Source organism: Muntiacus reevesi, chromosome 11 (assembly GCF_963930625.1).
Source record: "Muntiacus reevesi chromosome 11, mMunRee1.1, whole genome shotgun sequence".
Lineage (NCBI taxonomy): Eukaryota > Metazoa > Chordata > Mammalia > Artiodactyla > Cervidae > Muntiacus > Muntiacus reevesi.
In genome coordinates, this window is record NC_089259.1 from 45812924 (window position 1) to 45825778 (window position 12855).

The following is a 12855-nucleotide window of genomic DNA, read 5'->3' on the forward strand; positions in this document are numbered from 1 at the left end:
CCACCAACTTGGCTGAATTTGTGGATGTGAAACACAAGTATGGAGGAACCTTGAATATGGAGGGCCGAATATAAACTATAATTATATATCCAACTAGCGTAGAGGGTTGATACTCCTAACCTTTACATGTTTCTCAACTGGAACCTCAATTTTCATATACAACTTAGTTCTCTAGTCAGAAGAGTTTTGTCAAAGCCAACATTTGCTTAAGAAGTAGCCATTGTAAATAAATATAGGACCATTTATTCACATAGAGTAACTTTTAAAAACTCACTTTCCATTTGAACTACCTAAAGCAATTTCTGCTTAATTTCTTCTTTAGACATTGAGTTCAGTAATCCATACTAGCTCTTCCAAGAACTGTTCCACTTGTGGCCATCCTGGATGAATGACAAGTTGGAATCAAGACTTCCAAGAGAAGTATCAATAACCTCAGATATGCAGATGACATATGACCACCCTGATGGCAGAAAGTGAAGAACTAGACCCTCTTGATGAACGTGAAAGAGGAGAGTGAAAAAGTTGGCTTAAAACTCGACATTCAAAAAACTGAGATCATGGCATCAGTCCCATCACTTCACGGCAAAGAGATGGGGAAACAGTGGAAGCAGTGACAGACTTTATTTTCTTGGGCTCCAAAATCACTGCAGATGGTGACTACAGCCATGAAATTAAAAGATGCGTGCTCCTTGGAAGAAAAGTTATGACCAATCTAGACAGCATATTAAAAAGCAGAGACATTACTCTGTCGACAAAGGTCCATCTAGTCAAGGCTATGGTTTTTCCAGTGGTTGTGTACGGATGTGAGAGTTGGAACACAGAGAAAGCTGAGCGACAAAGGTTTGCTGCGTTTGAACTGTGGTGTTGGAGAAGACTCTTGAGAGTCCCCTGGACAGTGAGGAGATCACTACAGTCCATCCTAAAGGAGATCAGTCCTGAATATTCGTTGGAAGGACTGACGCTGTGCGATACTCTGGCCACCTGATGTGAACTGACTCATTGGAAAAGACCCTGATGCTGGGAAAGATTGAAGGCAGGAGAAGGAGACAATAGAGGATGACATCATTGGATGGCATCACCGACTTGATGGACATGAGTTTGCAGAAGCTCCAGGAGGTGGTGGTGGACAGGGAAGCCTGGTGTGCTGCAGTCCATGGGGTTGCAATAGTTGGGCACAGCTAAGCATCTGAACTGAACTGCCATCCTGGTTTTCTCCCTGCCATCCTCTCCACACAGGCAGATCACTACTTAGCCAAACCCTTAAGGGGACCAGTTTAAAGATCCCCAGAGTCCTCTCTCTGTACAGCTACTATCTTTCTGTTATTGTTCACTTTAAAATTAGCTGTCTTGACTTCTCCAAATTCCAAACCCTGCCTGCTTATCTCAGTGTGACTGCCGGGTCCTCTCTGTTTGGCTCCAGGAGGTTGAGGCAAGAGTCAAATCACATACTCTGTCCTCCCACTCCCAAAGATTACAGACTATAACTTCCTGTTGTCCACTAGGTAAAAAAACTTTTCGTATATTTTGTATGGTTTTCTAATGTTTACAGTAAGAGGTTGATACCCATAGCAGTTAATCCCTCACAGTCAAGAAAAAAAGTCCTCCAAGGGCTAAATGAGATATTTTTGTGAGACTGTTAGAGACTCTGCATCAGTTTGTAAATATTAGCACAAGAAAACACACCCAGATATAGAGAAATACACACCTCATGCCCCAGATTTTTTTTTTATCTTATTCTCCCACAACGACAAGTACATGAAGGAGAACATCATCATTCAGAAGCTGAAATATTTTAGAAAGGTTAATTTTCCCCAATCAAAATTCCCAAAAAACTCAGAGCATGAGTTTGCTTTAAAAATGTGCTCCTTTTTACAAAGCACTGACCCTATGCAGACGCAAATAACGCTTGAAAAGAACAGCACTTCACATTCTCCTCAACTAATGAGACTGCAGTTAGAACCAGTCATCTGTGGATACAGAGAACCATTGCCGCACAGAGGGTCAGGGTGTCTGGGTGGCGGGCAAAAAGGAATGAAGCTGAAGGAAAAAGTACATTGCTAATGGGAAAGAGGAGGGCAGAATTATCAACTTCATAGCTTTGCCCAGGGCAGGCCCTGAGGGAAGGGATTAGGCTGCCAGCTATATTTCCCTTGGGTGCTATCTGTAATTACTATCACAGCTCATTGATTTTCAATTCTTTCTATTAATACATTTATTGGCTATTCTGACATTATTAAAAATCAGTCCAACTCTGCTTCTATAGTGGAAGAGAGCTCTTCCCTAAAATGTGAGTTTTCTAAGTATAGATTTTTTTCCTTTTTTTTTTTTTTTAAAAACGGTCTTCTCATATTAGCGATAACACAGCTTCTGCCTATGTTTTTCTTTGAAGCCAGGTAGTGACATGCAAAGATTTGACTAGAGATCAAAAGATCTCAAGTAGTGGGTCATCAGAGAATATTAAATGATAAGCAAATTCATATGTCTAATATAATTCTACCAATTTACTAGCTATGCTGGCGCCTGTTCCCACAGTAGGGGAGGTAATAATGAGGTGCTGTTGAAGGGTAATGCAAGTGGCATTTTTATAATGCTTTCTCGTCTCTTCTGATGAAGTCATTAAAGTAACACTTTTTTACTAAGCCTTGACACACAAATGTATATTAAATCTTTTATGTTAAATTAAACATAGTGGTTTACTGAAGAAAAAGAAGCTAGATGTGTTGTTGAGTGTGTTTTCTTTTCCTCTAAAACCACTGAATTCTAATGCAACTGCCAATCTAATCTAGGTGCAACTACAGTGAGGGTCCCTTGGACTGCAGGGAGATCAAACCAGTCAATCCTAAAGGAAATCAACCCTGAATATTCATTGGAAGGACTGATACTGACGCTCCAATGCTTTGGCCACCTTATGCAAAGAGCTGATTCATTGGAAAAGACCCTGATGCTGTGAACGACTGAGGGCAGCAGGAGAAGGGGGTGACAAGAGGATGAGATGGCCGGATGGCATCTTTGATGCCATCAATGGAAATGAGTTTGAGTAAACTCCAGGACATATTGAAGGATAGGGAGGCTGGCGTGCTGCAGTCCAGTCAAAGAGTTGGACATGACTTAGCAACTAAACAGCACTAACAACACTTGCACCTGTTTCCATTTGTTTATTAAACCTAAGGACTGGGGGCTTTTCCAGAAAGGCACCTGTCTCCAAATCCTCTCAGTTCTAAAGTATGACTCTGGCTCCCACTTACAACAAACAACATCTGCATTGATCACTCTTTGCTGAGCCCTGCCAATCAACTCCTTGTGCTGGGAGGATGAAGAATAACAAGAAACATAGAGCATGAGCTCTGCTCTTAAGGAAGTGGCAACACAGTCACCTTAAAGGCACGCGTCAGTCCTCCGTGACACAGAAATACCTCCAACACCTCGTTATGGATGCCCTGAAGAACGGTGTACAAAAGCTACTCCAGAGAAAAGACCATTATTCTCTTCTGTCCTAACTCTAAAATGAGGGCACTCAGGAATCTCTGGTCCAACCAGGGCTGATGCTCTCTGGTAGGAAACCATGAAGGATATAATGGAATGTATCTCTCCTCTGCGGCCACACCTGTCCCCTTCCCAGCTCCCGGGCTGTGGTCTGTATAAAATAGACGTGAAAGCCTACTGTTAGCACAGGGAACTCGGTGCTCTGCGGTGACCTAAACGGGAAGGAAATCCAAAAAAGAGGGGGCATATGTGTAAGTACAGATGAATCACTTTGCTGAATAGTAGAAACTAACACAGCATTGTAAAGCGAATATACTCCTTTTTTTTTTTTAATGGGCAGAACATCCAATCCCACTCTCTCACCACTACCCTATGCCTACAAGCCCACTGGTCAGAACTGCACCTGCCTGGACAAGAGGAGAGAGAGGAGGAGAAACCAAGAGCAGAGGAGGGACTCTGCTCCACCCCCGTGGAAGATTCCTCAGGTCTTAGAACATGAAGAACGAAGGTGACTGAATGAGAAGTGATTCCTGCCTGTCCCCCTCTGATGCCTATGCACCTACTATGTATCTGTCATATTTTTATTGAGAGCTTTAAAAAAATTTCAAACATACATACAATCAGGCAGAACAGTTAAACAATCCCCCCTGTACCCACTGTCCAGCTTCACTAATGATGAAATCATGACCACTCTTATTATATCTCTAACTCCATTCATCCACCCTCCCATTTTGTTTTGCAGCAAATCCCAGATGTTGAATCATTTCATCTGTAAAATCACCAATAACTATCTTTAAAGAAGGCGAACCCAGAGTTCCTTTTTTAAAAAGTTATGGTCAAATACAATTATCACACCAAATGGTGATATCACTTTTGTCTTAATAATTGATGGCTGCATTCATTCTGTATTTCTACATGATAATATCTGACCAGAATTTGAAACATTTTCCCAAACATGCTTGAATAGAAATTAAAATGAAAAAGAACGCTTCTGATTTGAGATTTACTTAAATCCTCTCTTAGGATTATAAACTAAGGCAGATGTTGAAATCGCTGCTCAGTAACTATGAGAACTGCAGAAATGGAAAGTGAAGCAATGGGGCCCTTTCTAATTGTTTTTCCTCAAAAGGAGAACATTCGGTGAGCATCCACCGCATGTGGGCAGGCTCCTTCCTGTGAGGCTAGATAGATGGTCTGCTTCACTTCCCAGGTGAGGATGACTAGGTGGACAGAGACTGAGGCCAAAGGGGCCCACAGAGCAGACCCCTGGCTAAGGAAGCATCTGAACTCAGGCCGGTCTCACCGTAGAGTCAGTGCGTTTCTGCTTTCACATTACAGGCATTTTCATCCCAGTATCACGTTTAGATTCATAATTAAAAATGCTTTCTCTCATTCCTGCCTGCAATGCAGGAAACCAGGGTTCGATCCCTGGGTAAGGAAAATCCTCTGGGGAAGGAAATGGCAACCCACTCCAGTATTCTTGCCCGGAGAATCCCATGGACAGAGGAGCCTGTCGGACTATGGTCCACGGGGTCGCAAAGAGTTGGACACCACTGAGCAAATAACAGTTTCACTTTCTTTCACATCATGCCTGTTACCAGAATTAAAGGCGGTCAGGCTGAATTTGGAAGGCCTCATCTCAACACCCCCGCTGCACAGATGAAGATACAGAGGCCTGGAGGTGTGCAGTTCCTTGCCAATGCCATTCCAGCTGGGGAGCTGGAGGGCCATGAATAAAATCACATTTTATGTCTTTGAGGTGGTGCCCGTTCTCTGCATACAGCCTTATCTCTAGGTGTAATAGTTCCAGAATTCCTCTCCCTGCTTTAGTCCTGGGCTCAGTAACACATTAGAATATTCAAAGGCTGACAGCATTTGGGAAGCTCTTGTCCCAGAAGAACACAAGCACCAAAGGTCACAGACAAAGTCACCCCACACTCCACGCTGGACCCCTGGAGTGTATCACAGGAGCACGTGGCCTTGCCATGGACCACACAGCAGCGTGTGATGAACTACCAATGAGCCTGGAGAAAACTGAAGTCCCATTTCAGGAGACTGTAATAATGAGCGACCTCAATACAACTAACCACTTTCCTGGTGGCTCAGATGGTAAAGAATCTGTCTGCAATGCAGGAGACCCGGGTTCAATGCCTGGGTCGGGAAGATCCCCTGGAGAAGGGCTTGGCTACCCACTCCAGTATTCTTGCCTGGAGAATCCCCATGGACAGAGGAGCCTGGCAGGCTAAAAACCAGAGGGTCGCAGAGTCAGACATGACTGAGCAACTAACACTTTCACTTTCAAGGGTTCCAAACAGAAGGGAGACATGCAGAAGTGGTTTGAATGAGTCACCCTTATCTATCCAGTTAACATGGATGCAAGATGAAGACTGTCACCAATGGCAATCTCTTATTTTCAATGCTTATCTTTATGTTCACAACAACCTTACAAGCTAGACGGAGCAGGTTTATAACTAGCTGTTGACTGATTTCATATTTTGCATTATGCCAGTTAAAATGCCTGGAGAAGCTACATAGACCATGTATTTACCCAGTGCCAGAACTACAAGAAAAAGGCAAAAAATAGTTCTTGCTCGTTAAGGGCTTATAATCTAATTGAAGAGATGGGGCCACAAACACACATCATAAAACTATTAAGGAGATGAGGCAAGGCAGCCAGAACTTTTCCGAGAGTGAACTGAGTGGCCAACCTTGGCCTGTTCCACAATCTTTCTTTAAGCTCTAAAATGAGCTCATCCAGCCCTGAATTCCTTGGAGGGGTGGGGGCACATGCAGAGACCAGCTGACAGCTGGAGACCTAAGGGGCTATTTATAGCAAGAAAGAGAGAAGGAACAGATGCCTTCATGGCGCCTGAGACAGGAGGTCCATGAACAGCAGCAGATCTTACAATGCTGCCTACAGCCTGAAAGGCAGGGCTTGTCCTAAACACTGATGGAAAAGTCTTAAAACTAGGTTTCCTGAGTAATCACAGAAACCCACCAACATACAAGCTTCAGCCTTTCCATTCACTGCCATGATGCATAGGTACATTTCTATAATTTTGTTCACTGCAAAATCTCGTTTCCAAAAGCCCAAAATCATATGTGTGATGATTTTAATTTCACTAATATATTTACATTTTATTATGGAGAATCAAACTTCAACCAGACTTTAATACTCAGTAAGGAAAGAGTTCTGTAACATGGAAATCATGTTTAGAATCTAGCACTCCTTATCCTAAAATAGTTCTGAGATTCTGAAATTCCACATTATTATCACCCATCCTATCATCCTCAGTGAAATACTTCAGTAAAGGAACCAAAATTAAAGTTCACTAAATTGCTGATTTGATCTCTTTAAAGGAGAGTTGACTTAAAAGTATTATAAATGACTAAATACAATTAATTAATTATACTCTATAAATAATCAACCATAATACAATTCATTAAATAGCATGGTGTGCTTCTCTTAAAGTTTTATTGTCAAAGAGAATGCAGTTATATCTGCCATGTATTTAAGAAAAGTACATATATTGCTAAGAAAAAGAATAAATTCAGCTTCTATTCCCCTCCAACTTACAAAATCTAAACTAGGGCTAAAATATCAACATCAGTCCCATTCACAAGGAGGAAAATTGATTTTAATGAATTAAGTAAAACCTAGAACTTATAACTTTTCCTGTCCCTATTTGAGGACCAAAAAATACTTTCTATAAATAATGTGACATGAGTTACTTATGCACGCTGTAAAACCCCTGGGAATACTGGCTTTTGTTTTTTTATGTACTTAAATCTTTCATGCAAGCCTTACTTTAAAATTGGAAAATGACAGTAAAGGGGAGAGAAGTGCCCAGATGATCTTAAAGATTTCCAAGACTGAGACAACAGCACACCATCCTGGCTCCGACGAGTAGCCCTGGTAATATATTCTAACAGGTCCTCTGCACATACAGTATATTTTGGGGTTTTCTGCCTTCCTTCAACATGTATGACTTGAACAGATTTGCTGCTATTCAAGTTGAGGAACATATTGTGAAATAAAAGCAACGCTGTGAAATACACTATTTTCACTTTTCCATCAGGCTGTCTTCTCCAAATGAGATGTTATGGTTTGTATGTTTCGTTAAACGTAGGCCGTGTAGAAATGTATTTTATTAAACTGATGTTAATGTATTTAGATTAAGAAAACAGAACTGTGAAAAAATAAAACACATTCTACTGTGGTTAAGCTAAACAATAAAGGCAAAAAATTGTTTGGAGGATTTAACTTGCTGAGTGTCAGGCTAGAAAATCCAGGTGAACACATGACTTTTCCTGAAGGTTTGTTTAAAATTAGAAAACAATTATTAATAACTGACATATAGTCTTTTCTTTCGCCATGGCTTACTGCTTGAATCTCTGGGCATCAGTCATTACATCACATAGAGAACTGTGGGGTTGTACTTTTGGTTGACGTACTCCACAAGGCTCACTTCAGAGCTCCCTAGTCTACACTGAACATAAAGATGAAATGAAATCCTCTACATGATGGGAGTCTGTTTCAGACACTGGCTTATACAGAAGAGAAATTTTTTATTATGAAAAGCCACACAGCCTGGCACAGAGTGCTCAAGAATGGGGCATTACTGGAAGACCCTCTAAAGGCAACCCTCAAGATCCTTGCTCTTGACTGTCCTCATTATGAAATCCTTTTGCTATACCAATATCCTAACCTCCTGAACGGGGTCCCAGAAGAACTCATGCACACTGATTTTTTTTAACTGTGAGATTTTACTCACACTTAAAATATCTTTTGATTGTTCAATTATAAAACGTTGCTAAGGTTTTGCTTTGATCTTGATTTAAATAAAGGATACATAAATAAGAATAAATATTTAACTGATGCCCCCTTTTTTTGGTCATAAGTACTTGCTCTGTAATGCTTGCTTAATAAGATATATAGAGACTGTGCTCTTTCCCTTAAACAATAAAAGGTGGTCAGCCACACATTGCCCTGGGGATGGTTTTCACAAGCGAACCTATTAATATAAATGTTAACAATTATAAAATCATCCACATCCTTATTAAAAAAAAAAAAAGCTAGCTCTGCTCTTAAGTCTTCATACCTTCAGTAACCATAAACTGTCATTTGGCTGTGTTATGGTTCAACAAGCTTTCTTTTGCCTTTATGTGCCTTTTGAACTCACTGACCTAAATTTCATCCTCTCTAAGAAAGGGTAAACATAAATGTCAAAAGAGAAGTCCATCCAACAAACAATAAACCTTCCCCTACCTGTACTCTGCAATTTCCTGACTTGGTGAGAACCCATCTATACTGACATTGAGGTTACAGTCTCATCTTATTTTGTTAATACTTCCCCCGTGCTCTGGATTTTTATACTTCCCAAAACATGCATCCATTTAAACAAAGCCATATGGTCACTATGTCTTTCTAAATTTAGGAAGCTATCTTTTGTAAGTTAGTAAAGTTCTGAGGTTGTATATGGGTAAGAATCACCCACCGTCTCAGAGGATTGTTACTCAAGAGACAAAAGCTGAAGCAAATGAAAAATCAGAAGTGTTCTGCAAGCCTCAAAACACTCTGGACATGAATGCCTGCCATGGTCTGAGAGAAGAGGGGGTGGGACGTCGTCAGAAACTTCCGCTTACCCCTTGCTCAGATTCCAAAAGCTCTGTTTTGACTCTGACTGCCGGCATCCCATCAAGCATTAACATTCTGTTCTCGAAGGTGTTGATATTCTGAGAATAAAAAAAAAGGGAGAGAGGGAAGTTCAGCTATAAAGTGTTCAATGGAGGACATCTGGTAGAATCTGCCATAACTGTAGCACATTTAGTACCGCTAACCTAATTTTTAACAATATAGTATAATTAAATGAGAATACCCGCACCACCAATTATCCCCCCACTCTGAACTTTCATTAGAAATAATGACCAAGAACTTGAATTAATCAGTCTGATTCTCTGACCCCTGGGTTGCAGGTCAGATGATAATAAACTGGAGAGAGGAAACCTTACATTAATTTATATGGGGCCGGAATAATTCATCAAGCTTTTGCAAATAGTGGAAGGAAATGCAAGGCGAGTTTCATTCTTCCTATAGCCTTGGAGGTTGTACTGCATACAGAAATCCATAAGGAACAAAACAGATCACAGTAATTTATATACTCTCATATTCCTGTCAAAGTCTAAATAATTTTAAAAGCAAGAAACTATAGTACTAGACAGTTAATTCTGGTATTGTGGCATACCTGACCCAATGAAAATTTCTACCTATCAACCTCAAACATCTTCTTCAAAAACAACTAATGTAACTATTGGATTAAGAATGAATTCTTAAGCTGAAATCATAATCAAAGAATAAACAACAATTTGTTTTCTGTTCTTGTATGTGTTTGGCTCCATTTGCCACCTCTTGAAAGGAAAACCTTACTTCTATGTGGTTCAATAGAATTTCCAACAGCATTTATAAAAAGATTAAATCAAGGTTATCTTTAACTAATTCCCACGACTTTGGGGATTTTCTGAAGTCAATAACCTAGGAAGAGAGTCATAAAGCACACATCAGTTTTGCTTCAGGCCAAAATCAGGCTCATGTTTTAAAATATGTTGAGAATGCCAACTTTACTCTCAAATACTGATTAAACCCAGAAATTAAAATCACTAAGTTTGACTGAATTTTTAGGATAGTTTCTTTGCTTGGTTACAGAATGTAACCATGACACTTAAGTGGTCTTACTAAAGGAAAAAAGACATTTTCTAAATGTTTGCCTACATGGTGACAAAGGTTAAAATCACTTCTAAACCATCAAGTTTTCCCCATTCATAGAGTTGCTTTTCTCCCCAGCAGACAGTTAAATAAAAACTCCCACTTCAACACATCATAAATTAAATGCTTTTATTACCAAATAATACCAACAGAGCGCAGCATGGTGAAGCTCTAAATATTTCTCCCATTTCTTGACTCTCTTTTTTGTTTAACAAAAATACTCTAAGAAATTAAATGTATGGAGCCACTCATGACAAATATTTGCTCAAAGAAACCAACAGCAAGAAGAAAAAAGCAAATTTACACTAAAGCTAACTAATGAGCATTCAGAAATTCCATGCTACCTAGTTTGTTAGGGAATAAAAAGAAAATTACTGTCATGTTCTTCTCTTTAAAAAGTACAATATTATTAGCACTGGTAGGATACTTTTTTTAATGTTTGCTTTTGATTTGTCCCTATCTTAGAGGGATTTTCACACCCTCATGGCTTAGAATAGGAGGAAATCTGGTGTTAACTGGTGAGCTCAGTGCATTTGTTCCAAGCTTAAAATCCTTTCAGGGAGGCTGATGGATTGCTTACACATCGGGCATGGATCTCAAATCCCAATGGGGCACTTGCTTCCACGGTTGGAAGGGGCCAGCTGGGCTTGCCCCCTCTCAGCCTCAGGGAAGCCTAGGAAGGAGGTACCCAACCCTCCAGTGCCCAGTCCTTCAGAGCAGCCAGGAATTTGCCCTAACGAAGCTTCTGGGAGGCTGTTTGGTTGGTAGACAATGAAGGATGAGTTGATATAGTTTCCTACCCCGGAGGAGGTCTTGCCCAGGTGGAAAGCAAAGATGCCTTGCAAAGAAAGGGGAAAGACAAAGAACGATGCTGGAAAGGCAGGTTTAATGAACTGTTAGAATCTGATTAGAGGCTAATGTCCCTTTTAGGGTTTTGTACCAATTTACAGCTGATATACTTCAGCTGTTTTCCTGGCTGGCTGTGATCAACTCATTCTTTTTTTTTAAAAAAAAAGGCAAGCTAACCAGAGTCTTTGAAGTTAAAAACAGATAAATCATAAAAACCTGACTGTGTTCATATTCCATTGAGTACATTTAAATATCACTGCATTTGCAACATCATTTGTGTTGCTGTTATTGTACTCAAATAATTCTAGATGTGTTAAAGACACGATTACATTTCAGTTTCATGTAAAAGTCAACAAAAATCCAGTACATTTTCCAAAAAACTTTCTTTTTAAATAAAGCTTGCCCTGCAAATATTTCTCTTCCCCTGGTTTTTCCAGGATCAGCCAAAGCACAGCCATAATAAGCATCATAAATAACACTGTTCACAGCTAAGAAACCAATCTTTAAGAAACTCTTACAACTAATTCAGATTCAATCTGTACATATGCCTGAAAGTTAGACTATACACACATGAAGGATATTAATCTCTGCATTCATGATTCTAACCTTGTTTAGCACAAAGAGAAACACACATATTCCATGCATCACACCAAATTCCAGACCATCCAACAAGGTGTATGGTTTTTATAAAGCACATGATAATTCTACAGCATTAAGAGTATAGTCCTTGGAACAAAACACAATAAATAGATTTATCTCTCTAAGCTAAAATCAGATACATACAGTCTCAATTGACTGCAGACTTTAAATATGTAACAAACTGTAATAATTTGAAATTGCTGTCAAACATATCTTGCCATGATCTTGATCAAAATGCATTTACAGGAGAATCCAATTGCCCGATTGAGTCCCCAGAGGAAAATAAAATTACAGTCATCAATTTTAGTAACATGGTACTCTTTATGTTGTGACAAACTTTGTGATATTATACAACCCTATATAATTTATGTGCACGTGTTTATGTTCATGCACACATCTATATACCTATGCTACTTATTTCATATGAGTAAACTATATCAATTACAGCCAAATCTGCCATCAGATTAGCTGACTGTTGATCAGTTACACGTGCACTGGATCAGAATGGTACTCTGGACACTCGTACTTGCCAAGTAAGATTTGGCGCTTAGCAGTACAGCTGATACTAGTTCTCCCAATCAAAGGAGGTATAAACCAACAGTGCTCAATCCTGGCATCTCATAGTATTCTGAATGGAACATGGAGGAAGGAAAAAAAAAAAGGATGCTTACTGATAATCTCTCATAAAAAACAGAGAACAAGGATGACTTTCCAAGTCAACTACTACAATCTGGAGTGGTAGATTGGAATCCTCCAGTTCCCAGAATGCAGGTCTCCTCCTCTCCCTCCTTCAGAATATGGGTTATCCAGTTTGGACAATTTAAGTAATAAAGAACAAACTAGTCAACATTCAATAAATCTAATTTTTAAACCAGGTTTCCCTTCATAAGCCAAAAATATCTACTGAGATTTGTTGTGATTTCTCAAGATGCAGGACATATTCATTTAAACAAGCTTCGATCATGAATCTCCAATGTTTGGCTAAACGTACTGTTGGAGAAGACTCTTCAGAGTCCTTTGGACAGCAAGGAGATGCAATCAGTCCATCCTAAGGGAGGTCAGTCCTGGGTGTTCAATGGAAGGACTGATGGTGAAGCTGAAACTCCAATACTTTGGCCACC

General features: G+C 39.8%; 1 protein-coding gene across 4 annotated transcripts in view; it reads right to left on the bottom strand.

Annotated features, from left to right (window-relative positions):
• KLF12 (KLF transcription factor 12) overlaps window positions 1–12855 on the bottom strand; it is a 516718-nt gene that overhangs the window by 269843 nt on the left and 234020 nt on the right. For all 4 annotated transcript variants that reach the window (XR_010658478.1, XM_065901722.1, XM_065901723.1 and 1 more), the window contains exon 3: window positions 9130–9219. Coding sequence is in view for 3 of the 4 variants with exons in the window: in XM_065901722.1 (XP_065757794.1) it covers window positions 9130–9219 (90 nt within the window). In the remaining variant the exon portion in view is untranslated. The remainder of the gene's footprint in view (window positions 1–9129; window positions 9220–12855) is intronic.